At 32.0% G+C, this 26,950-nt stretch overlaps 3 protein-coding genes across 4 annotated transcripts; 2 read left to right on the top strand and 1 right to left on the bottom strand.

Moving 5' to 3' along the window:
• The first annotated feature begins 205 nt into the window (after positions 1–205).
• LOC114375761 (nardilysin-like) lies at positions 206–11,636 on the top strand. The gene is made up of 19 exons (XM_028333614.1): positions 206–852; positions 1,110–1,185; positions 1,548–1,594; positions 2,400–2,512; positions 3,015–3,088; positions 3,234–3,329; positions 3,427–3,546; positions 4,617–4,847; positions 5,332–5,480; positions 5,791–5,947; positions 6,489–6,641; positions 6,911–7,293; positions 8,164–8,313; positions 8,425–8,607; positions 9,114–9,317; positions 9,435–9,541; positions 9,959–10,112; positions 10,695–10,816; positions 11,115–11,636. The coding sequence occupies exons 1-19, from the start codon at positions 265–267 to the stop codon at positions 11,356–11,358; spliced, it is 3,351 nt and encodes a 1,116-aa protein (XP_028189415.1). The 5' UTR covers positions 206–264; the 3' UTR covers positions 11,359–11,636.
• Positions 11,637–13,054: 1,418 nt separating this feature from the next.
• LOC114375601 (agamous-like MADS-box protein AGL80) lies at positions 13,055–14,251 on the bottom strand. Its single transcript, XM_028333429.1, has 2 exons — positions 14,002–14,251; positions 13,055–13,745 (listed from the first exon to the last, which is right to left on the bottom strand). Exons 1-2 carry the CDS (start codon positions 14,078–14,080, stop codon positions 13,255–13,257), a joined length of 570 nt encoding a protein of 189 aa, XP_028189230.1. The 5' UTR covers positions 14,081–14,251; the 3' UTR covers positions 13,055–13,254.
• A 9,588-nt stretch (positions 14,252–23,839) lies between these two features.
• Positions 23,840–26,738, top strand: LOC114374140 (trafficking protein particle complex subunit 4-like). 2 transcript variants are annotated; one of them, XM_028331744.1, is made up of 4 exons: positions 23,842–24,013; positions 24,305–24,374; positions 24,738–24,906; positions 26,169–26,738. In XM_028331744.1, the coding sequence occupies exons 2-4, from the start codon at positions 24,315–24,317 to the stop codon at positions 26,363–26,365; spliced, it is 426 nt and encodes a 141-aa protein (XP_028187545.1). In that variant the 5' UTR covers positions 23,842–24,013; positions 24,305–24,314; the 3' UTR covers positions 26,366–26,738. The 2 variants fall into 2 exon arrangements, with proteins under 2 accessions (XP_028187546.1, XP_028187545.1); XM_028331745.1 differs by lacking the exon at positions 24,305–24,374 and having other exon boundaries at positions 23,840–24,013.
• Positions 26,739–26,950: the final 212 nt, after the last annotated feature.

Below are 26,950 nucleotides of genomic sequence, written 5' to 3'. Positions count from 1 at the left end.
TTTTAACAGTGTCAGTTGAAATTGATAGAAAAGGTAACACTAAAGCATTTTTAAAAATATGAGGACGTAATTGGAGTTTTTTTTTTTAAATATAAGGACTTGATTGGACACTTTAATACAATTTGAGGACCAAATTAAGCAAAAAAAAGGTTAATAAGAGCATTATTTTTTCTTTTTGAGGAGACTTGGGCCTAATTGACCAAATGATTTGGAACCAGTTTGTGTCATGGACAGGGGGTGTAGTAGTGTAGATGAGATGAGCATATGGTAGACTCAATAAGGGTACCATTTTTTCCTTACAGAAGAACAAGAGTGGGCTTCCTACTTCCACCACATCCCTTCCCAATCAAAATCCGCAAAACATTAAGTACGGCGCTTTCCCTTTGCGAGCTGAGACTTACAAATAAATCCTTTGCTGCCAAACCACGCTCACTCTCATCATCACTTCATTCCCACTCTCCCCAGAAGAAGAAGAAGTGTCTTATAATAATGGGAATGAAGGGTGCCCCCGTCTGTCTCTCCGTCGACGACAACGTCGTTCTCAAGTCCCCAAACGACCGTCGTTTGTATCGCCTCATCCACCTCCCCAACGGCCTTCGCGCCTTGCTCGTTCACGATCCTGAGATTTACCCTGAGGGGCCTCCCAAGCATGCTCCAAATGAGGATGAAGTTGAAGAAGAAGAAGAAGATGATGAAGAAGATGGAGAATATGATGATGATGATGATGATGATGATGATGATGATGATGATGAAGAAGAAGAAGAAGAAGAAGAAGAAGAAGAAGAAGAAGAAGAAGAAGAAGAAATGGATGGGGTGAAGGGTGGTGGTGCTGTTGCTGCTCAGAGCAAAAAGGTTGGCTTTTTATTCGTTTTCTTTTGTTTTCTGCATTTTTGGTGAATGCCCATTTTGATTTTATCTTTGTTTTGCAATGTGCTGCTATCTTGGCTTTGTTGGTAGATCGTTTTGGTGTAGATGGGATCTGGGTTCTGTGTGAGAATTTGGTGATGTGAGTGGGGATTGGGGAATGATTATGCTGTGTGTTGCTTTGTTTTTATTTTTTCAATGTGAGTGAATGAATGAGTGAATTGATGTGTTTTTGTTGTTTGCAGGCTGCAGCAGCTATGTGTGTAGGAATGGGCAGCTTTTCTGACCCGGATGAAGCTCAAGGACTAGCGCATTTTTTAGGTTTGGATATTTACCTCATTTAGTTGCTGTTTGGATAAACTTCTTTGTAAGTACTTATAGGAGAATGAAATGAGAAGGTAAAATGGATTAAATTTTTCTCATTAGTTAGAATCAACTTATGCCTTGCAATTTTTATAAAAGCTCTCCCGTCTTAGTTCTCTGAAAGTTGAGGTGTATAAGTTGATGAACTTATGGAAGAAGTTAATTTGGTTGACTTTCTTGCTTTCTTCTTCTATAAGTGTTTATTGAGAAGTTTATTCAAATAGGGCCTTGGGCTTTTTTCTTTTTCGATTTATCATTGGATGGCAATTTTTTTTAATATCATGGATTAAAAATTATGATTCTATGTATTTGGTTTGCAGAACACATGCTCTTCATGGGGAGTGATGAATTTCCAGATGAAAATGAGGTCTGTTGGGCTATGTCATATATAGCTTATTTATGTCTGCTTGAAAATGATTGAATTCTTATATAGTATCGAGAAAATGATTTATCTGAAATATGTTCGTTTTGGTTTAGAAGAATGGTGTGAAAGTGATAAAACCTGAATATCTGCTATTATGACATAATAGTACTTTAAGACAAGATACAGCTAATGCTACTTATGCATGAGTGTACTCTTATTGCCTTTTCCTTCTTCACATATTGATGTGTGCCTGAAATCCTGAATTCAAATTCAGGAATATTACCTGTCTTCTGTCAAGAAAGTGTTCACTATGTGAAAGTTAAACTTTTGATTCAAATGTATTACTTTATTTCACGTTATGTAGGATTCCAATTTTATAGTTTTGTGAGCAATCTTGACATTCTTTCACTGAATGCCATATCGCCCTAGGAGGGTCTTTCTGAAGTTTCAACTTCCTATCGTTACTGATATGTTAAATGATAAATTTAAATGCAGTTCTTAGTTCTTACTATTATTAACTTTCCGTATTGTAATCTAAATAATCCTTCATTGCTTCTACATGTCTGATGTCACATATTGTGGTTTTATACCCTGCGCAGCTAGGTTATATTCCCAACTGATTCCCCCTCTTATTCTTCATAGATACTTAAAATTAATTAAGATTAATTTGATTAATTTCTTTGTATCTATGGCATGAATTGTCACTTTTCTTGTGGTTAATTGTGCTGGTACCCTTAATGTATGTGAAAGAAGCATAACATAGGTTAATGGGACTAGGAGTTGACACTTTGACTCTTCTTATTGTTAGTATGATAGCTATTTGTCCAAGCATGGTGGCTCATCAAATGCATACACAGAAACTGAATACACCTGCTACCATTTTGAAGTGAAGCGAGAGTTTCTGAAGGGTGCCTTGAAAAGGTAAACTCTGTAATGCATTGTATTGACAGCACAGTTCATTAGGTGATTTTACACATGTTGCAGATAGGTTCTGCTTCCAAATTTTTTTGTACCTGTCTTGTGCCACTGGTTACTAACAGTCTAACACATAAATCTATGCATATATTGGATATACATTTTAGCTACTGTAGTTTTATAGAAGTAAAAAGTGATTTTATTTTTTTATTTTTTTACTGTTAATTAGATTTCTGGCCAGTGGCCACATGTGTTGTAAAACTGAACAGAATTAGTATTTGTTGTAAAGCGTAAAACAGAATTAGTATGCATTTCAACACAAGATTTTCAGATCATTAATCCAGTAAAATTGGTTCTGTCTTTGTTATTTTAGTCATCTCAGTGTTTGGTGAAATACAATGCCTATTGATCATCAATCCAGTGACCTATTAGTAAATTATCTGTTGGTAATATTTTAATTATCATTTGCTGTTGGTTACATTTCATTATTGGTTTCTTTCCTTATCAGATTTTCTCAGTTCTTTATTTCACCTCTTGTAAAGATGGAGGCAATGGAGCGAGAAGTACTTGCAGTAGATTCAGGTAGTCTAATTTTAGTCCAATTCTACAGATTTCCACTTTATCTTTCATTTTAAAAAACAAATTTTATCTGTCAGTTTGCTGATGAATTGTGTTTTTGGCTTACAATTGTATACCATACCATAATGGTGTACAACACTGAACATAGAATTTAACCAGGTTTTACAAAGTGATGCTTGCCGCCTTCAACAACTTCAGTGCCATACTTCAGCTCATAATCATCCTTTAAATAGATTCTTTTGGGGTAAGTTGTATTTTGTTATTCATCCATTTGTTGGTCAATTAGTTTTCAGCTTATTTTGTATGCTTGAAAAACTATTTTATTTCTTTTTCACATGAAGGGAATAAAAAGAGCTTGGTTGATGCAATGGAGAAGGGTATTAATTTGCGCGAGCAAATATTGAAATTATACAAGGATTATTACCACGGTGGATTGATGAAGCTTGTTATTATTGGTGGAGGTGAAGATCTATTTCACTATCTAGTATATGGTTATTCTATTTGCATTCAAGAAGTTACCAGGTTTACTATAATCATATTTAGTTCCAGGCAATAATGTGCCTAGTGTTTCCTGAGTAAGCCTAACAAGGGATACAGGTTTGTAGCTAGCCACTCTTGATTTATCGGAAGTTGAGAAATCATTGCATCAGCCTTGAGATAGATTTATTTGTTCAAAGTGTATCTCAGTCTGATCTTAAGTTATGTTGGAAGCTGTTGTTGTGCATGAAAGCTCATTTCTAAAAGACAGGCTGTTAAAACATGGAGTCTCTGGTTTTGTGTCTCACTGACTTACTAATTGGCAAGAGGAGTGAGTCAACAAAAGATCGGATCTAGCCTGGAGAGAAAAAAAGTGCATAGAACTTGTTCTAGTGTAGCAAATACTAACATGTGGGCAATACTGCCTCTCCTTGCAACAAATTTTTTTACATTTCTTAATACAGTGCAGTATGGTAAAAACAATAAGGAAAATTGAAACTCTTTTCTTAAGAAATACTGTAATAACTTTGATTCATAATACCTAGGAAAACCTATAATGTTGAAGAAGTAATTGCTGACCAAGAACCCATGTTTTACTTTGTGTCCTTGTTCATAGAGGGAAAATGGTGAAAGAAATTCACGTGAGCAATCCCATTCTTTTTATTCAATATATGGGGAAGCCCCAATTTTTAGCATGTATGGCTTCTTTTCATTAGTTGTGGTCTTTGTATGATTAGTTTTTTTTTTTTCTGGATGAAACTCGATGCAAATTCTTACTGAAACTGAAGTGCATACTGAATGCTAATTGAAAGATTTGATGCATCTTGTTAATGTTGATAAGATTTTATTTTATTTTTTATTGAATAATTGCACCTGTAAAAACAGTTATCATCATATTAATATTTAGACAATTCTATGTAAATAATTTTGTTAATACACTATTTGAAACAGTGATTTGTTCTATTGGCTCTAGTCAGGGCTCAAGAGTAGGACTAACATAGTAACATTGATATATGGTGGTATGATTTGAGTAATATGCTTATAAATAACGCAGAGTCTCTGGATGTGCTTGAGAGTTGGGTTGTGGAACTGTTTGGCGCTATCAAGAAAGGTCAAGCAAACCCAGTGTTCACAGTGGAAGGTCCTATCTGGGAATCTGGTAAAGTTTATCGGCTAGAAGCTGTCAAAGATGTTCATATCCTTGACTTATCATGGACATTGCCCTGTCTACACCAAGAGTATTTAAAGAAGCCAGAGGATTATTTAGCTCATCTCCTTGGGCATGGTAAGATACCTCATTATGGATAAATCCTATGATGTATTATTGTATCTATTATCATTCATTTTTATGCATCTTATTGTATGTCTCTGTTGCAAATTAAAGTGATGCACTTGTACGTCAATTAGCATTGGAGAGTTTCTCTTCTCTAGCATTTCTCTCCCTTTTCTTGTGATATTTCAAAGCTTGTCAACAAATTTCCTGCACAGCAACTGCCAGTTGTCATCTATTTGGTTAATAATATAATATAAAAAAGGATAGTGTTCCCTGCCTGCTGAAATTTTTATTTTATTTTAAATACTTTAGCCCCAACTTAAAATGCTTGATAAACTTCTGAAACATTGTTTTCTGCACTACCATATTCTCATTTCTGGTTAATGGTAATATAGATTGTTGATTCATATGTACTAACTATTTCTCATTTAAATCTAAAATTCTAAGATTGAAAGTTTTATGGTTTTCATTAACAAGAGCATACTTAACCCTTCAGAGGGCAGAGGAAGCTTGCTCTCCTTTCTCAAGTCCAGAGGATGGGCTACATCTCTATCTGCAGGAGTTGGGGAAGAAGGAATTTATCGGTCATCTATAGCTTATGTCTTTGTCATGTCCATACACCTCACAGACTCTGGTATAGAAAAGGTAATCCCAGTTTCTTAACTTTTATAGGCCATTCAGATGGAAGAGTAAGTAGCTTTTTGTGTTTTTAGAAAGCCATCACTGGTCAAGTTATAAGGTTAGATTCAGTTTCAGCTTTATTATCATTTGGGAGTTTTAATGGTTTAAAATTTTCATGAATAAATTATAAATTATAAATGTAAGGTTGAAAGCATTATTGACTATTTTGTAACAAAATTAATACATCTTTTTCAGTATATGCTTTCAGGAATTCAAGTTTCAGCATTTGTTACTTCAATATGGCTTAACTTTTTTTTTTTTTTTCACTTAACAGATCTTTGATATCATTGGCTTTGTCTATCAATACCTTAAGTTGTTGCGTGAAGATACTCCACCAGAATGGATATTTAAGGAACTTCAAAATATTGGAAACATGGATTTCAGATTTGCGGAAGAGCAGCCTCCAGATGATTATGCTGCTGAGCTTGCAGGTTTCTAATTTATTTTCTTGAAGTTTTCTTGGAATATAGAGTCAAACTTTTTTTTTTCCTGGTATGAGTTGAAGTTTGTTTAATATGGGAGGAGATATTCTCTGATGTTAGTGGCTTTTGAAAATCGTGGTGTTTGAAATGATGCAGTTTTGGTATAAGAACATATCTAAATCACTACTATTTGAGTGGATTATGATGTTAGTTTATGTTTGATCTTTGTCGTAAAAGGATAGTAAACTACGTTTTTATAAACATAAGATTTAATTGAAGTACTCAGCTAATCTATAATATTTGACAATCAATTGTACATGAAAAAAAAGAAGCAAACTTAAGTATAGATGAAAGGAATATTATTGTCATGTAGTTACTTAGTAAAACCTGAAGATCTATTTGTTATGCTCTCAACCCAATTATAGGAAAGAGTTTGCTGGCCATGTCATATTTGTGGTTGTTTCCTATGTGGGTATTGCTATTTAGAAATCCGATATGATTTTTTACAAATTTATTGTCCTTATTTGCTTATTCTTTTTTTATTGTGCAGAAAATTTGCACTTTTATCCACCGGAGCATGTAATTTATGGTGACTACGTGTTCAAGACATGGGATGAACAATTGTTAAAACAAGTTCTTGGTTTCTTCGTTCCGGAAAACATGAGGGTAGATGTTGTTTCAAAGTCATTCCTCAAGTCAGAAGGTGCATTTTTTTTTCTCCCTTGTCTAATTGGAAATTGCTTGTTGGCCTTTTTCCTTTCCTGTATCATTGACTGGCAAAGGTCTAAGCTACTGACTAATGGCTATCGTTATGCACGCTAATAATCCTATTCAATAATGATGTTGTAATCATAGCTTTTTTTTTTGAGACTGGGGGGGGGGGGGGGTGAATGGTAACCAAAATTTCACTGTTCAGAGATTAGTTCTGGAAGTTATATTTTCACCACAAGGCAATTGAACTATTTTTTTCAGATTTCCAATATGAACCTTGGTTTGGTTCTCGTTACGTTGAAGAAGATATTGCTCAAAGTTTCAGGGAGTTATGGAGAAATCCTCCAGAAATTGATGCCTCACTGCATCTTCCTTCCCAAAATGAGTTTATTCCTAGTGACTTTTCTATACGTGCTAGTGACACCTGTGTTGATGATTTTGCAAATTCAACTTCTCCTAGATGTTTAATTGATGAGGCATTGATAAAATTCTGGTACAAACCGGATAGCACTTTCAAAGTTCCTCGTGCAAATACATATTTTCGAATTACCATGAAGGGTGGCTATGCTGATGTAAAGAGTTGTGTATTATCCGAATTGTTTATTCACCTTCTTAAAGATGAGTTGAATGAAATCACATATCAGGTAAATTATCTATCTTTTTTTGTTTATAAGAAACAGAATAGGACAATAAAAGAGGATAGAAAATTCTCCTACAACAAGAAAGAAGTAAACAAAGCGCAGAAGCAAAAGACAACTTGTGCTCAGATACAGTTTTTCTATTAAGGACATAATACAGAAAAATAACTAAAGCTTAAAAAATGCTTATTTTTCATGAGATTCTTCATGAATAAATTATCCATTTCTATTGTTTCTGGAGCTCTTCCTAAACTAATCTTTAAATCAGATAACCATCGGTTTGCCTATTGTCAATCATAAAAATGCTCTCATTTTTTATTATTTGTGGAAAGTGAGTCCAAAAGAATGCCTTTATAACTTTGTAGAGTTCACTTTTATTCTCTTACAATTGAACTAAATTTGCTTTTTAGTTTTTAATGGAAACTGGTCTCTAATATCACTTCTAGGAAAGAGCTGGCAAATTGGCCTTATTAAATACCTTTAATGCTAATACCTGACTTTTGAAGGTGCTTTAACCCTTGTATAGTATCACCCAAGTTATGTTTCTCTACAATGTTAATAAAGGAAGAAAGCAGTACTGAAGGCATATTAAAACACTTCTTTAATATTTATTAAATAATTAAATAAAGTATCCAATTATCCATATACCACAAGTCAATCAATAGAGAACAGTATCTTTAGCGTTGCGGCTATTCAGTTATTGACACTTCTTATTGCCTATTCACATCCCAACCAACTTTTAATTGCAGTTTCTTAAATTGAGTATTTGAAGGCGATATAAGAAATTGTGTTTAAAAGTAGTGGAGGCCAAGGGTGTGCCAATTGTCCCATCCTCTTTTTAGGTATTATTTTAAATAAATCTGTCTATGGATGCAGGCTAGTATTGCCAAGTTAGAAACTTCTGTCACTTATGTTGGTGACATGCTTGAGCTGAAGGTCTATGGTTTCAATGAAAAGCTTCCTGTTCTGTTATCTAAATTCTTTTCAGTGTCTAAATCATTCATGCCAACTGATGATCGGTTTAAGGTATGTGACATGTTTATTTGGATTTTTTTTTATTGTTGACTTTGTTTTACTTTTTCTGTCTTCAATTTTCCTACATTCTTTGCTGTTGTGACCCAATAATTATCTGAACAGGTAATAAAAGAAGACATGAAGAGAGCTTTAAAGAATGCCAACATGAAGCCTCTAAGCCATTCAACATATTTGAGATTACAAGTTTTGTGTGAGAGTTTCTATGACGCTGATGAGAAGCTGCATCATCTAAATGATTTGTTTCTTGATGATCTGAAGGCATTTATCCCTGGGCTTCTCTCCCAGGTAGATATGAAATATTTAATATTAGTATTTTCTATTATACTATTTACAGTTTTATTGTCTTCCAAATTCCAAATTCCAATTATGATGGTTTTAGGAGTAAAACAGATGTTGTCAATACTATTAGTGATTGGTGAGCAACATGCACCTGAATGTGTCATGTGTGTTGTGCCAACGCCTGAGGTGCACATGGATGAGCAATTGTTATTGTGCTTGAAGCTTGTGACTTTATTTCTTGTGCTGTACAAATTGCTCCCTATTTTGACACTTGTGCATATAGAAGTTTTATGCCATAGGTTGATAATGCTAACAACTGCAAGAAAACAACTACTCCTCGATGATTTGTTCTATATTTATTGGTTTTTAGTTGATTTGTAAATGAGTTCTGTTATGAATATTGATAAGTCAACATAGGTTAACTGTAACCTTTTTATGATTAGTGTAGTTTTGCCTTTAATTTGTAGTTGTGACATTGTTGGAGATTTAGTCTTTATATCTAAACTTTACAGATATACATGGAGGGTCTTTGCCATGGAAATCTGTCAAAAGAAGAAGCAATTGGCATAGCAAAAATATTTAAGATGAATTTTCCAGTTAATCCACTCCCTATTGAATTGAGGCATGCTGAGCGTGTTATTTGCCTCCCATCCAGTGCCAATTTAGTTAGAGATGTCAATGTGAAGAATAAGTCGGAAAAAAACTCGGTGGTTGAGGTAATTTCAGTTATATTGGTTTTTGTTTATATTTCACCGTGTTCCATAGATAATTGGTTTTCAATGATCCCTGACAAATTTCTCCTGCTCCTTGCATTGGTTTTGGTATTTATGCAGCTTTATTTTCAAATTGAGCAAGATTTTGGTCTGGGGTCAATCAAATTGAAAGCTTTAATTGATCTTTTTGATGAAATTGTGGAGGAGCCATTTTTCAATCAACTGAGGTGACAATCTGTTGCTCAAAGTTTCTTATATTTGACATCTGATATTTGTTAATGATGATTGGTTCTCTCTTCTCCTATTTTCTCATGATTGATGCTCTTTGCCCCAATGCACTTGTACTGACATTTACTTGAGCGTGCTACACTGGGTTATTGATCACTTTTAAACTCCATTCTTTTTAAACTAGTTCCATGCATAGGTTATTGAAGACTTGATAATGAAGTGGTCTTGATTTGGTCTGGAAATTTCTATTCTGTTATAGAATCCTAGTTTCACTGAAAAGCACTTTTAAATTCAATGAAACCATTCACTTGCAGTCTTTCACTAGGTTGAGATTGCCGTTTCTTCATCTTTCATTTCTCTCTCTCGCCTTCTTGTTTTGTCTGTTTGGGGACTAAAATTCATGTATCTGGATACAGGACAAAAGAGCAGCTTGGTTATGTTGTTGAATGCAGCCCACGAGTAACATATCGTATCTCTGGGTTTTGTTTCTGCGTTCAGTCATCTGAGTACCACCCAGTTTACTTGCAAAGTAGAATTGAAAACTTCTTAAATGGCCTGGAAGAATTGTTGGTAAGTGTTCCTGATTCCTTCAACCTCCATGTTCTTAGCCTATTTGCTTCCTTGTGAACTGCAATTAAGTTAACATGACTTGGGTTCTTAATTCTGAAGAGGTTATAACCCACCCTTCTATTTTTGAGAAAGGAGGAAATGGATGCAAATAGTAAAAATGCGAGGAATTTGTAATTAGCAGAGTCTGAAATATTTTCTCCCCCTCAGATGATGGCATTAACGTTGTTATAGCCCGAATCTGAATTGTTTATTGTTTAAATCACAGACAATGAGAAATCCTATTACCTGTTTTAATGCTTGTTATATAGTAGTTGTCTCAAATTCAATGAAAAACAAGAGGTTGTGAAAAAGAGAGACAGACAGACAGAAGCTGCTATTCTATGAATTATTTCTCATTTCTCTTTGTAGCAAAATTATCTTTCTCTGTTGAGTCTTCATCTCAAAGAAAATAAAATGTCAAAAGAACTTGTTCCAAAAAGGCTTTTTTTGTTTCTGACTAGATTTGTTTATTCCCTTATCTAAAATATTATATTGAAATGTAAATGAAGACTTATGCTTTGGAGAAATATTTTGGGATTGCAGGATGGGCTTGATGGTGATTCCTTTGAGAATTACAAAAGTGGGTTAATGGCAAAGCTGCTGGAGAAAGACCCTTCACTCACATATGAAAGCAATAGATTGTGGAACCAAATTGTTGAAAAAAGGTATTTTATATTTTGGGGTCTAAATGTTAGTGTTAGACTTTAGTTATTTAAGTTGTCAGTTATTGTTTAAGTATTATAACCAGCAGCCACTTATTCCTACATGGTTCAGCTGCCAGATATCTTTTATGCTCACATTTTGTTATTTCTGGTTACTGCTGAATCTGCTGTTTATGGAACATTTTCTGCCAAGTGATGATAGAAGTTTAAGGAGGACTAAAAGGGGCTAGCCTTGTAGGAAATGTCTTTATTAGCTGCATTTTGTTGCTATATTGATGCTATAAAACATTATTGTTTTCAGGTATATCTTTGACTTGTCAAAGAAGGAAGCAGAAGAATTGAAGAACATAAGTAAGCATGATGTTGTTGAATGGTACAAGACTTACTTAAAACCGTCGTCTCCAAAGTGCCGACAACTACTTATTCGGCTATGGGGTTGCAACACAGACTTGAAAGAAGCTGAAGCACTACCCAAATCTGTGCAGGTAATTACAGATCCAGCAGCTTTTAAGATGCAATCCAAGTTTTATCCAAGTTTTTGTTAACTTTGAAGATGTAGTTTGTTCAAATGTTGAAATTAAGGCAACTAGAACCAGAGATGGTCCTCATTTGAGTCATTTCTCATTTATTGGTTGTAGTCTTGTCATGACTGCTGGGGTACCATCCATATACTTATAATGAACTAAAGTTTAAGGAGGGGAATACAGAATTTGTTACCTGGAACCACAGATTTTGTTGATGTAAATTACATTTATTTGGGAAATATTCTTTTTATCAACAAGTTATTATAGTTCATTGACTGAAAGCGTTATACATTTGGTCCTATGTACATGTTTGTTCCCTTTCGTACGAGTTGCTCCTTTTTAGTCTATATTTGACTTTTTTCTCTCTAAAAAGTTAAAAATAAAATATTTAAGAGTGCGTTTGGATGAAGAATTTTGACTGAGAAAAGTAATCTATCAGAGAATTTAAATTTCTGTACTTTAAAATTCATCGTTTGAATGTTTTTTTTATGACAAATTTAAATTTTTGGAATTTTAAGACAGAATTTTAAACAACTAAAAATGTGAAATTTTAATTTTTTTCTAAAATATGAGAAATTGAAATTCTCTTCTTGATAGAAGAATCGTCTAAAACGTTTGCGTTATTTTCTTTATAACCTTCATCCTCTCTTTCATCTGAAAAATTCTCGAAATTTCATTCTCGAACTCACGACTCTTTCCTCATGCTGATGATCCTCTTCTTCAAGAAATATCGTCTCAGCTCGTGGAGTATTGATCGAATGTGGGCGTAGGGGGACACATAGAACTACACCTGCTAGTTAGGGGAGCAACCGTCACTATCTATCATGCGGCGGAGGTGTTCGCTGACGCGGAGGGCCTAGGTCATGCCTTGTGTCGTTGACTGAATGTTATGGTCGGATGTGGTGGGATACACCGTCGTGTCCTGATTCTCCTGCGACTTCCTATGTCGCATCAATGTTCTTCTCTTTGGAAGTACACCAATCATATTTTTTTTTTTGCATTCATTTTCTTTCATCCTCACAATTTTAATTTTTTTTTATCCAAACACAATTTTGAAAATAAAAGAATTTGAATTGAAGTATTTAAAATTCTTGGAATTTAAAATTTTCTCATCCAAACACACTCTAAAAATAAAAGTTGTTTGATAGTTTTATTTTGTTAGCTTGAAAGATATCATTGGAGAGTGAGGAGAGATGAGATAACAAGGGAAGATGGACAGAGATTAGGAGTGAGATAGAGAAAAGAGTAGAAATAGGTGAAAATAATACAAAGTGTGATCCAAGATTTTGTTTTAAAAGAAGTGAATTTAATATCACTTAGATCAACGACTCGATTTGTGGGACCAATTTAATATCAAGTTATAATTTTTAATGATTAATTTGATATTAAATTATATTTTTTTAAGACTAATTTGATATTTAATTATACGGTTGGACGTAATTATTGTATTTTTTCTGAATTCACGAACTAAAGTAGAGATTTGGTTCTTTTCAATAAGACTATATTGTCAATGCTGATATTTTCAGGACCCATTATCCATTTTAAAAACTTTTGCTAAGCTTTCTTTCTAATGTTAATTTTTTTTTTTTTTAAAAAAAAAAGGTAAAACCATACCTAGGAAATTTAATTGTTTTAGCATTAAGAAACGAGGACGAGGGCATAATAGGATCATGACAAAAAAACAATAATAAAATAATAAAATAAAGGAAATCTTAAATTGCTGTGACCAGAAGTTTTGACTATTTTGCAAACTATGACATACGGATATTGTATTCATTGACACTTTCAAAGAAAGACAATAAAACTAAGCATTGCTGAATTAAATGGGAAAGACAACTGAAACACTTAAAAGAACATAATTTTTTTAAGGAGACATAACATCCCATCCCCAATGGCACCATTGATAAATTCCATGGATCAATGTTGCTTTTTCTTGGTGTCCATGTTGCTCTCCAGCCCTTGAACATGATTCATGTGTCCTTCATTTTCAATCACTGGTATCACCACTTCTTGGATTTGGAGCATGGTGATCTTCTTTTCTATTTCATTGAGGTTCTGATCAATCAACCATGAGAGATCATTCAAATCCACCAAGCTAGGATTGCCAACAACCTTTCCAGCGGTCAGGTATTGAAGCATAAGATTGGTCATCTCTTTCTTCCTGTTTTCATTCCTTTGTCTTGTCAACTGCTGTTGGCCTTTGGTGATCATTTGCCTCAAAAAGCTCTCCTGATTCAACATCTTTCTGCTTTGTCTCACTTCAGGCATTTCCATGAACCTTGAAAGCACCCTTTGGACTCCAGAGTCAGATGGCCAAACCTCTGGCTGAGGATCATTTGGACTATAGATTATAGCACATGTTTCAATCCCACAAAGAGTGCTAATTTCATTCATCTTCTTCATCAAACCTTAATAAAATATGAAGAGAATTTAGAGAATCTGAGTAGTGATGTGAAATTGAAACTTTATTAAATGGTAAATATGCATGCTACAACGTTTTTTTTAAGAAAAAAAAAAGATGCATGCTACAAGGTTAATAATACACAGAAATATGCATGCTACAACGTTTTTTTTAAGAAAAAAAAAAGATGCATGCTACAAGGTTAATAATACACAGTTTATGTACAAAATAATATATGAAGTAAAGAGAAAACAATCACTGACCATTCTTTCTTTTCTTCAATGTTGTCTTCCTCTTTGAGTCATTGGGTATGTATGTAAGATTCAACTTCTTTCTAGCCATGGTAGTGATCAGAAAGGAGAAAAAAAAGAAGCAAGAAATCGATTCTGAAAATGTGTTTAATTTGATGTGCCCTTCTCACATTCGTTGTTGTGTTGTTTATATAAACAAATTTAAGAAGCAACTATGTTCAATTTAGGGAAAGCTTTGCTAGCTGCATTCATTAGAAAATCTGAATTACCAAATTGGGTCCATATATGCGCATTATATTAACACAAATTTATAATTAAATCCATGTATATGAACGAGGTATTGTACTCTAAAATTTACATTTAGAAGTCTAACTGATCAAGCATGGTTAATGAATTATTATAATTTTTTTGATAGGAAGATAATTCTTATAGATAAAAAAAAAGTATTCTAAAGTTTATGGAAGAAGAAAAATATGATGAAAAATAGAGGTAATAAAAATTAGGTTTAATTATTTTATTGGCTCTTATGGTTACAAAAGCTTTCTCTTGTACTTAAAACATTTTCTTTTGAACCTTATACATATTATTTTTAATCTTTTTAAGTCTTTTTATATATCATTTAATATTTTTTGGTCTCTATGATGAGAACTAAAAAAGACTAAAAATAATATGCATAAGGACTAAAAAAAATGTTAAATATGGAATCATAAAAAAAAAATTATTATTAAATATATACAAAATGGATACGTTATTATTAAATATAAAATAGCAGTGCTAGGTAATCACTAATTATTTAATATAAAATAATAATGTATGAATTATTTATTAATCTAGTACGATATTAAATATGTTATTCACAGTATTTTTATGTTAGTGTTATTTACAGTTAATTACAAGTAAAATTATCAAATTTAAGAGTTTATATATATTCGTGAGAGTTCTATAAATTCAACTGGTAAAAGTCTACTTTATATAAAAAATATCTATAAATAATATAATAATGAATCATTTTAATATTATAATAAAATAAAATAATAAATCATAAATTTTAATATTATAAAATAATTAAGTCTAGTAGTATATCACTACTAGATAAGTTCAAACTACACTAAATAAAACAAAAAATTAATTACTATTTTAGTCCTTGAATTTCGGGTGTATATTTTTTTTTTCATTCTTGAAATTTAAAAATATTTTTTTAGTTCTTGAATTTTAATAAATTATATTTTTTAATTCCTGATATAATAAATTGACATTTTATGTTAGTTTTTAACACTTTGTGGCAATTTTTTTAGCATTTTGTGGAAGTTTTAAAATGCAAATTCAAAATGAACAAGTATTATGATTTAATTTGGAAAATCAATCCATTTTTTTCTCGAACGATTTCAACAGCTTTTAAAATAAGTATAAAAATTGGTTTTTGGTATCAAAACTAGTTTTAAATAAGGTTTAATTATTATTTTAATATCTAAATTTTAGGTGTGTGGATTTTTTAGTCCTTAAAATTTAAAACTATTTTTTTCATAAATTTTGATAAATTGTTCTTTTGAGTCTCTGGCATAATAAATTGATACTTTGTGATGGTTTATAAATGTCATAAATTAATTTTTATTTTTAGTTGCTTAAATTTAAATTTTAAAATCGTCAAAATGTGTTAAAAAAAATCACTACAAAGTGTTAAAAATCACCATAAAATGTTAATTTATTATGTCAGGGACTAAAAAAACATCCCCCAAATTCAAGGACTAAAAAAGTAATTAATCTTAAAACAAATAATAAGTTCACACAATAACAAAATATAACTTCTTAAAATAATAACACTTAAATAATGTAAAAAGCACAAATGTCACTTAAATAATCCATAAAACAACTTAAATAAATAAAATACAATACATTATGTGAACATTTTGGATTGAATTTCTTAATCCCGCACACTTAATCTTAAACTTGTGAATCAACCGAGTAATTTACCGAGTTTGTTTCAAATCTACTGAATCTATTTCGAATCTACTAAAAAGAGAACTTGTTCACGAGTTGAAATATTTTGGTGAAGAATTTACAAGTTAATCTAAAAATTTGATAATCAATTATAATTATATGACAATTATTTTCTCATAGTATCTACTCCTTCCTTCTCATTTTTTTAATTGTTTTAGTTTTTTTTAAATATTTATTTTTAAAATTTTAAAGTCTATTTTTTTAAATAAATTCTTATTTAATATTCACTACTAATAAAGTAGATATCAAAGATTAAAATATTAAATACACATATTTTTTTAGTAGATATAATAAAGATATTTTAGTCTAAGTGTAAAAATGTTTCATTTAAATTTTTCTTAATTTATGTGCATTAATTATAAATAACTAAAGATACGAGAAGGAAGGGAGTACCGTCAAAAGAGCTAGAATGCACTGCTGACAACAGCTGGAAAAAGCTCAAGTGCATTTGGCCTACCACAACAATTGGCATAAACATTACCCTCTATAAACCAATATTGGAAGATTTCCCAAGAAAACCTCACCAATTAAAAAAATTAAGATTTTTTTTTAAAAGCAATAGTGGATTCCAGATCATCCACATCTCAAGCATAAACTCACCAACCAAACTTGTGTTTAAGCCATATTTTTAAAATTATAATAGTTGTAGTATTTAATAATTACAACATCAATATGATTATATTTTTAAATAGTAAAATATATTTCGATTTATTTTTAAAAAATAATATTTCAATTTAAAGAGAACTTAATTTAATTAATAAAATACCTAATATGTATAAAGGGGAAAATCCATAAGTTCTCTTTGATATAATACTTTATAAATTTCTTATTATTTTTTGGTTTTTAATATTAATTACTCCCTTCGTCCCAAAGTAGTAGTCATCGACTCATCGTAAGATATTCTACACAGACAAAAAAAGTAATAAATAGATAAAAGAAAATGATAATTTTATAAAATTAATCATATATCATCATTAATTTATTTATAGATTTTGTTGTTCACCATAAATATTATAAGAGATATAAGTAAAAAAACGTAATTAATGTTTACATTGAAAAACTAACATAATAATTATTTTAAGATAATTTTTTTTCTCTTAGATGACAACTATAACGAGACAGTAATTTTTACCCATTTAACAATAATTACATGTTTAACTACCACCAATAACCCTTTTAAAATTTGGATGAAGACTTAATTGTACTTTTGATTTCTCAAATATTTAATTGTACAAGTTTGGTGGTCTCTTTGTCACTCTTTCACTAAGAATTGAATAGATTTTAATGGAAGAAGTCAATTGACGTAATTGAAACCTAGAGGACTAAAATTACACATTTGTGATACATGAGAAACCTAATTGGCACATTTAAAATTGAGGAGACTAAAATGGCACCATTGCAATACATAGAAAACAAAAGGTTTAATTAAATCATTAATATGTAAAAATATAAAAAAAATACTAAATATATTCAAACTATATTAAATAAAGTTTTAGATTTTTACAAAAAACATATAAATATACTTAATATAATTGGAACTAATAAAAAATAATTAGTTTTCTGATATAAATTGTATATTTTTATTAATATTAATTTATTAACATATACTAATAATTGTAGATATTGATAAATTAAATATTAAACACTAGTAAATGATAAAGTAAATCTTATTAAATACTAATAAAATAATAAATAAATAATAATAATATTAAGTATTAATGATATAATTTAATAAATATAGCCAATTAATCTTAATATTAATAATTTTTAGTTGAACATTTTCTTTGCACCTCCTCTAGTATAACAGAGTTGGAATTCCATTATGCATTGTGGGAGGGTGTTTTTGGAATTATCAAATGATGGTAGGGGCCAATAGTAAATATGTTGAGGCCAATAACAACGTCCTTTTCTTTTCCACCATGGACTACTAAAATCATTTATCCAAGTTCGAGCAATTGCTTCGTACATCCCATAAAATACTTTTTGCACCTCTTTTAACTTTAAATTTTACAAAATTCTGAAATTGCTCTAAATCACATATTATTATTTGATTGTTTTTCATAATAACGAATTTGGAATACATAATCATTGATAGAACCTTTCGAAAATTCAAATCTAGAATTACTTTTTTTTTTCGATCCAAGATTAAGTTATCCACAAAATCCACAAAACAAATATTATTTTCTAGATTTTTTAATTTATAATTAATTTTTGATAATTTCATATTAAATCCCCTGAATTATTTCTCAAACATTCTGACATTGTCTTTGAATAAAAAAAAAAAAACAATCTGAAAAATAAATACATAAAAGAAAATTGATATTGGCCCCTACCCCATTATTAATGGCCCCTACCACTTTTTGAAAATAAGATGAAAAGACATTCTTTTGGTTGTCCCTCCCTAACATGTTTTTGCATACAAAATATGAAATAAAAACATGTTTTCATTGAGTATTTTGTGCGCACTTCATATACAACAATGGAATATATTTGTTGTTGTTGTATGTGTTAAGTCAAAAGACATTTATGTCTTAAAGACGATCATGACTCCTAATTATTTTAATTAGATGCAAATAAATACAAAATGATACAAGTTGTGTCTCATATGTTCTTAGATCATGATCTGTATCTGTGCATTTGAAATTTTGGACGATACATTCATAAGGTGATCTGATATAACATTTAAGTAGTGCATGTACAACCTTCATTTAGTACTTTGTGCCTGAGATTCTTTCATGTAGAAAACATTCTCCTAGGATCTGTCAAAGTCCTATAAAGAATAAATGAAGTTCATAGTTTGGAAGACGTTGATCCTCATCAAAAGGCCCACTCTTTTGTTGTAGACTTGCTATTTCTGCTACAAGACATGTTAACCTATCAGCATGGACTTTGCATGAAGAAGTGACACGCATTTAATGCAAGCATTAAATGCTCCAATGGACTCAAGACTTTATACAATAATAGAGTGAAAAATCCAATCATTGTGAGACAACAAATACTTGGAGATGAAAGCTATATACAAAAGAAACTTTGAAGAAATAAGACACGAATCATCCATGCGATTTATTCTTTCATTCTTTTTTGTAAAGTTTTTTTTGTGAATTCTTGTAAAGATACTAAGCTCTCAAAACACCTTGTATACCTTGAGAAAAAAGACTAAAAATATTAAGTGATATATTCGTTTGTAAGACAATCACATATTTAGTAAGTGTGAAATCTTCCAACAAAACTTGTTGATTTGTTTAGAGCCAACAATGGCTTGGTAGGATAAAGAATACTTGATTTAAGTCAAGCTTTGGGTAGAGCTTGCAAGTGTAAGAGCTAGAAGTGACAATGAACAATACTATTAACTTTGATAAGTTAGTGAAAACTTGGTGGTTGCCAAGAACTGGACGTAGTCTCGAATTTGAGACAAACAAGTATAATTCTTTGTGTGTTTCTTTATGTTTCTTGAACTAACAGAGGATTTGAATTTGTTTTAGATCTTATATCTTATTATTTCTTTTTACAAAGAAAATTATTTTTTTCATCGTCTAATGAAGTTTGAATCAAAACCTCTCTTAGTGGTTTTAGGTTTATCTGCATCAGATGATAAACATGTTTTCAGTCTTAGAAAAGTTTTTAAATTTCTAAAAGCACCATTCAATCCCCCTTCTTGTGTTATTTGCTTCTATAGTATGAGAGTTTCATACAAAATCTATAACAAAAACGTGCTTTTGTTGCAGTACATGTTTCCTTTTATATTTTGTTCACACCTCCCTACACTACGATAGAAACACATTTTCATTGTGGATTTTATATGCAATTAAATAACAAAATCATGATTTCGTGGGAAGAAATTTTTGAGGAAAAAAAATCCACTCATGTGGGTAAGGGCCATCAGCAATGTGGTAAGGGGCCAAATAGCCCGAGTTTGTGGTGGTTTTTGGGTATTGTTATTGCCACTACCTAATTTGCTATGGATACTATCCATGTGGGTGTCTTTTCATGGTATTCCCAAATTTCCCCCTAGTATGAAGCATGTTTCCATTTTGCAAATGGAGGTGAAAAAAAAACATAATCATGATTCTATTCTACAAGTGTACAATAAAATTAAGATTTTATTGCCAATTTTTTTCACCCCAATTTTTAAAAAGAAAATATGCTTTTATTGTACATTTTGATAGTTATACTCCATTATGCTATTTTTTTGCCACCTCCATTTATGCAATGAAAATACTTTTCGTTGTTGAGCTGAAAAATTGTCCAACAAAAATGTTTCCGTTGTTATATTTTTTTCTAATGCATTGTGCACAACGAAAACATACTTTCGTTGTGTAGTTGCATAATGGAAACATGTTTCCATTTTGTATACTAAATGCAAAAAAAATAAAAATAAAATAGAAACATGTTTCTGTTGTTATTTTTGTCTGACAGCCGTAATAATTAAATGGTTAAGGACCTCAACCTAACTTGAAATTCAATATGCATGACTTATAACAATTATCAAATTTTATAGTCTACAGTAAATGAATATAAACATTAGCTAGAGTTTTACCAAGTGTAAAATGAATACACATAACAATACTTAATACAAGAGGAGTTAAGTAAAAACAACTAATCCTCAGTGATGTTTACTATATATTGAGATTATATAGTTGAATGAAACATCAATGAGTTGAATTCTTGTATGTGTCGATGAATGAGTTTCACATGTGGAATATGTACTCCATTGTGGTGCAATAGGAGGTAGGGGACAACCATCCTTCAAATACATCTATATTATCATAGAAAAATGGTAGGATTGAGGTAGTTAACAAATCAATTAAAGGTTACAATACTAAAAAAGTAGATGTTGTATACATGCACTAAGTGATTTATGCTAAAAAATCCAATTGCAATAAGGCATTGTTGTGCCACAAATGGTGTCGAACTCCTAAGCGAAAACAAAGTCCAACTTTGGAGCATAGATAAGGAAACCAAGACAACATGCAATGACATAAACCATGTTAGGAATGATCATTCACTTGTCAACGAATGCTATTGAGCCAAGCAGGACATCCAAAGAGTCTAATAGTTTAACCATTTTGTCAAGTGTGCCAAACAACTCAACATATTGAGAATTCCATATTTGACGTTCCTGAATCAAGTCTTGTCGAACTAGAGCTTATAATTTCTCACCCTAACCTAGTAAAGCTGCATTTGCCTTGTAACCATAATTCCCATTGGGTCTCACATCAACAACTTTTAGATGTATTGTTGCAACAGATCAGGAGATTCCTCCATATAAGGGACTTTTTTGTTACTAACATCTTTGCAAGTCACACTTGGAGTTCTCGAACTACCATCAATCATATTCATTTCATTGACTCACTCCTACATTAAAGGTGTACATTTAGTAGATTTCATAGACTTTGGTGCACCCTTTGTTTTTACTTTCTCTGGAGGGGGACACAATGAAGTGGTATTTGAAAATGCAAGTTCACAAACCTTATTATTCAATGTTACTTTCCTGTCCATGTCAAGCTGTGAAAATCTATTTAACAATGTATCAACCTCATTTGTGAGAGTTAAGTCCCCTAAGAATCACCCGCGTCGTATGTACTACTAATTAATAACATCTTCCAATGCACATGAATAGACGACAAGGGTATTGAGCCACTGATATGACTATACCTAGCAAGTTCATAGGCACACGATAGACTATGAGTAGTTCTGAGTGTGTAGCCACAAGCAGAGCTGTCAACACCAATGGTTGTAGAACGATTCAACTCATCAAAGATTAAACTTTGTGCTTGTGTTGAAACAAAGTCCCATAGTCTCTTGTAAAATGGTTTATTAAACCTATGGTCAATCGTGTTGATGCTATTCTGAAATGACACCTTAAGTTCAATATGTTGCAGTATAAGCATGTTATTCATTGCATCCCAACAAGTATACAAATCTCTTATACTATCACGAAGCAACCTCTTTAGTCTTGTATGTGCACCTTCAACCCTGTAAAGCAATTTAGTGTAATTACACAACAAACAAAATGTGAAACAAGTACATAATTACAAAATTGTATCTATTAGTTGTTGTGTTTCCAAGATATATAATACGATTAGTCCATGCTTGTATAAATCTCTCCTTATGATGCAACAACCATGTATAGTAGACATACTCTTGAAATGTCAGATAACGTGTGCACATGTTTGTAAAGATTTTCAACTGATTCTCATGTATTTATTCATTAGTAAAATTCATCAAGCCTGCCCAAGCATCCATCACAACCTCTTAATTTTCTACCTTAGTCACGAGCATCTTTCATTTTGCTCTGACATTCTTAGAAATGTGAAATTCACATAATAAGTTGGTTGAAGAAGGGAAGACAACCTCCAATTCCTTCATCAAAGCAAGATCTCTATCAATGTCAATCACCTAACACAACACATCATCCTTCACAAATAATCCTTTGACCATATTTAAATTCCATTCAAAATTTTCCGTCCTCTCAGATTGTAAATAAGCATATGCAACATAAAAAGTCATTTCTATTGAAGTCACACTAACAATCTCCAACAGCGAAAGACAATATTTGTTCGTCTTGCAAGTAGTATCACAAATCAATACTATTGGAAATAAATTTAATAGTTTGATGGAATCTGGATGAGACCATATTATATATTTGACAACATATTGAGTGTTCACTCTTCTAAACCAATATACATATTGGTCATGTTCTATCAACTTCATTAGATGTTATACCTCCGTTCTTGGATCCCTTTGTTTGTGCCAATATCTTTGTAATTTATTGCAGTCTTGATGGTGGTGACATTTTTCTAATCTTGATCTTTGATTGTTAACAAAATTTGACCAGACTTCACCATGTTTTTGGTCATTTAACTAAGCATAATTTTTTCTTCACAGTTTAAACGACCAACATACACATGTCCCAACAATATTTCACTAACTTTGTGGTTATGAACACCACAAATAATAAAAAGTTTCCAACCTACCTCTTCGAAAAACTTTCCTTTACTTTAAACGGACACACATTTTTTGGTTCTAGTGCTCTTGCGGACTAACTTATCCTTGCATTGCTTGTATGTTCCTCCAATTTCAAAACTCACTACAACATATATTTTCCTCCCATTTTCTAACCTATGAATGACAAGAACAAATCTAAAACTCTTCTCCGAATCTCGAACCCAATGTAACTAATTATCTTTATTTTCAAAAACCTAAAAAACAAAATATTTTTCTTCACTTAAGCAACACACACATACAAATATAAAATCAATCGTAAACTAATCAACATACCTCATTAGTCATGAAATGATTGGAAAAGTTAGTATAATCAAGTTAGGGGGGTGGGGGGGGGGGGGGTCAATTTCCAACCCATTGTCAGGATTTTCATGCATATTTTGAAAACCATGTGGCATTGTAACTTCATCAGAAAAAAAATGTGTTCCAATCAATGTATTCTCTGGAAAGAACCATTCATAAAAAATAAAAAATATGACACAAAAATATTTCAACAAGAATAAAAAACACTACTCAATGGAATCATAATTCCATTTTGTGTTGAAATCCAGATAACAATTAAATTATGATTCCGTTGTGTATTTGGAAAATTAAAAATAATACAAAATTGTTATTCTATTGTGTCTTTAACACAACAAAATTATGATTTCATTATGTAATTTTTTTCACTTAAGTTGGATGATTTGATGAGAGAGAAGAGAAGAGGTAAAGAAGTGATGGAGAATTGAGAGAAGGGAGAAGGGTTGAGGGTGTTGTAGAGAAAAAGATAAAATGGTCAAATCGCTATGATGGGTAGTGTAAATACCAATTTTGGTAGTGGCAATAGCAATGGCCATCTTGTAGGTGCCATCTGAAAGCTACCGACACCTTCTTTCTAACGCACGCACGCTTGCACGTGTCGTCCCTTTCCTCCGATCTCCCTGAAAATACCGCAACCCTTTGATCTCCGTTTAATTCCCTTTGCATCTGAAAGAAGAAACTCACAGTGGCTTACGGTCATCGATTTCATAGATCTATTAAGGTGCTATAACTTTTTATGGATTTTGCTTTCTTTGCTTGCTTCACTGATTTTCTAATTTTTTTTTGTATGCTGGAAATTCCTTAGTTTGAAATTTGTTGACTTAATTCTCTGTTTCTCCTTCCATTTAATTTGACTGTCACTGTGCTTTATTTAACTCTTTAAGTTAATTGTTCATTAGTGTGATTGATTGTTAATTGTACTGTAAAATCCGGGATAGTGTGATTGTGTTAAGTACAAGAGTTTAATTTTTGAAAATTTCCCTGTTAAATTCCACCCTCACCCTTATTTCAGATTATCTGGAATGGCAGCAATTTACAGTCTTTACATCATCAATAAATCTGGTGGATTAATCTATTATAAGGTATGGTTGTCTTTAATAGACTATTTTCTGTTGGGTTTCTAAGAAATTTATTCTATTAGCCTCTGAAATCGATGGCCGAAAAGCACTGTTGTTGTTGTTACTGTTTCTTTCTTGCTGTTTGATGAGCTAAAATTCTTGCATTGTTATCTAGGTCTCATATTTTAGACTGATCTTCAGCCATATGTTGAATCTTATGCTAAGTAGGATACGGCCTTAGTGGGAAGATGGATAGCAATGATAGCTTAATTTTCTTTCCAGTCTTTTGTTAAAGAATCAATTTCGATACTTCAGTTATAGTTGTAGTTAAGCTTTTCCTTTTACATGGAATCTGTTAGAGTTATGTTAATTCTTTTTAATATTTAGGATTATGGGTCTGCTGGACGAATGGATACCAATGATAGCTTGCGGGTGGCGAGTTTATGGCACTCAATGCACGCTATCTCTCAGCAGTTATCACCTGTTTCAGGTTGTTTAGGAATTGAACTTCTCCAAGCAGATACATTTGATCTTCATTGCTTTCAATCACTGACTGGTAATTTTTTTAAGCATCAGTCTTCAACTCATGATCACATAAGCTTTATAATTTACTCCGTGAATAAAATGAATAGTTTATGCCTAACATCTTTACTTTTTACTCATTACTGGCTTTTGTTTTCCATGCACACACGTTTAAGGCCTGCAACTTGCTTGTAGTGGTAGTATGGCTAGGTTTCAATTAAAGATGGTTTGAGTATATGTTAGGTAATTCTACTCTACTGATAAGAAATAAATTGTGGAGATAATTTTCTGCCCATTCTTATTGAGACTTCAGATATTTAAAGAGTACTACAGCACTGCAAAGCACATAACCACAAAGCTGGTAATGGGCATAACAGAAATGCCACCTAAGATAACAGAATTCCACTAATATCCTAATGATTGTCTATCAGAAGGAGAGGGAATTCTTTAACAGCATCAGACATAATCCTCCAAATGAGTGGGCTTTTGGTTATCCCTTTGGGCCTGCTGTCTCCCTGGTTCGAATTGCTAACAACATACCAGAAGCTCTAGATAATTATGGGGAACATAAGTATTGCTTATATAAGGTGATTTTCAAACTTCAAAATATGAACATGATTGCTTTGGGATTATCTTGATTCCATCTAAAATCTCTCGATAGGCTAAACAGCTAAACCCCATTATAAGGTGAAGCCCAGCTAATACTTTAGTAGAGTTGAATGTATCGCAAATTTAGAATAACTTATTTTCATGGTTGCCTGACTTTTAGAGTAAAAAAAAAACCCAGGAGCATTAAGTTGGAAGGCAGACTGGGTTATTGTTGCAATCAATACAACTAGCTCGTGTCATGGGACCCAATATATTGTTTGTATTTGGTTATTATTATTATTTTTGTTATTACATGCTTCTTTCATACAGTGTCATTTTCCTAGTAATGATTAATGAATCATGATCACCCATTGCTTGCTTCATTTTCTTGCAATCTACTCTTTTGACTTTTTATGCATGACAGAAAATTTCTCGTTCCTCTGGGTCACGCATGCACCTTGTGATTTGGATCAATGAACTTGAATTTGAGAGTTAACATTGTTCTAGATGTTTGGCTGCTGCTGTTTAAGTGTTTTCATGTGTTGCTTTATTATTTATGTTTGACACTTGTTAGTTTAGTGTCGCTATCTTCTCCTGTTTAGCAGTTCTATATTCGGTTAAATGTCTCTGACAAAATGAGCATGCAAGATTCCTCACCTTGTTTCCCCTAATATTGGTATTAACAAAATTGGTTCTTCTTCCATACAGGGACAAAATTTTTTGCGGTCTCGGAGCCTGGAGCACAACACATGGAAAGTTTATTGAAATTTGTCTATGAATTGTACACGGACTACGTTTTGAAGAATCCGTTCTATGAGATGGAGATGCCTATACGTTGTGAGCTCTTCGATATCAACCTAACACAGGCAGTACAAAAGGATCGTGTCACATTTTTGGGCCGATAAATTGATATCTGACCGTTTTCACATTTCTCTATTCTGATTAGTACATAATATAAAGATTGTCTTTCATATGCTTGTAAGGGATTGTGTTACAGCTCATAGCCTTTGTATTTGCTTTTACACACAAATGAAGATTTACTATGTCTGAGGAATGGCAAGTTTTCTGGCATCCGAGCAATGCTTTTCATATGGTGGTAGTTAGAAATTGCCTGTATGCCTGCATAGATCACCTTGGTGTATGGTTTGAGGACAGTGATGTTTGGGTTCTTGCATGATATTCAATTTGGTGTACCTGGTAATAGTTAGTTGCAATGTTCCATGTAACTCTTACTCAGCTGATTACTGGAAATTCCAATCAGTTTACTGTTCTCAACGATCCAAATCTGGTATAATACCGCCGACACAAAAATAATCACTTAGCATCTGCTTATTTTAGTGTTTTGTAAAGTGAGATGATAAGGTGTTCTGCACCAAGCGTTATTACCAAATCCGATGTGCAGTGACCCATCTATATACATTAAATTTACTGGGTCCAATTGCTGAGAACAAATTTAGACATGGACTATATGTTAAAAGTTCGAAATTGGG

Source organism: Glycine soja, chromosome 11 (genome assembly GCF_004193775.1).
Source record: "Glycine soja cultivar W05 chromosome 11, ASM419377v2, whole genome shotgun sequence".
Taxonomy (NCBI): domain Eukaryota; kingdom Viridiplantae; phylum Streptophyta; class Magnoliopsida; order Fabales; family Fabaceae; genus Glycine; species Glycine soja.
This window is presented reverse-complemented; position numbering and strand designations above follow the sequence as displayed.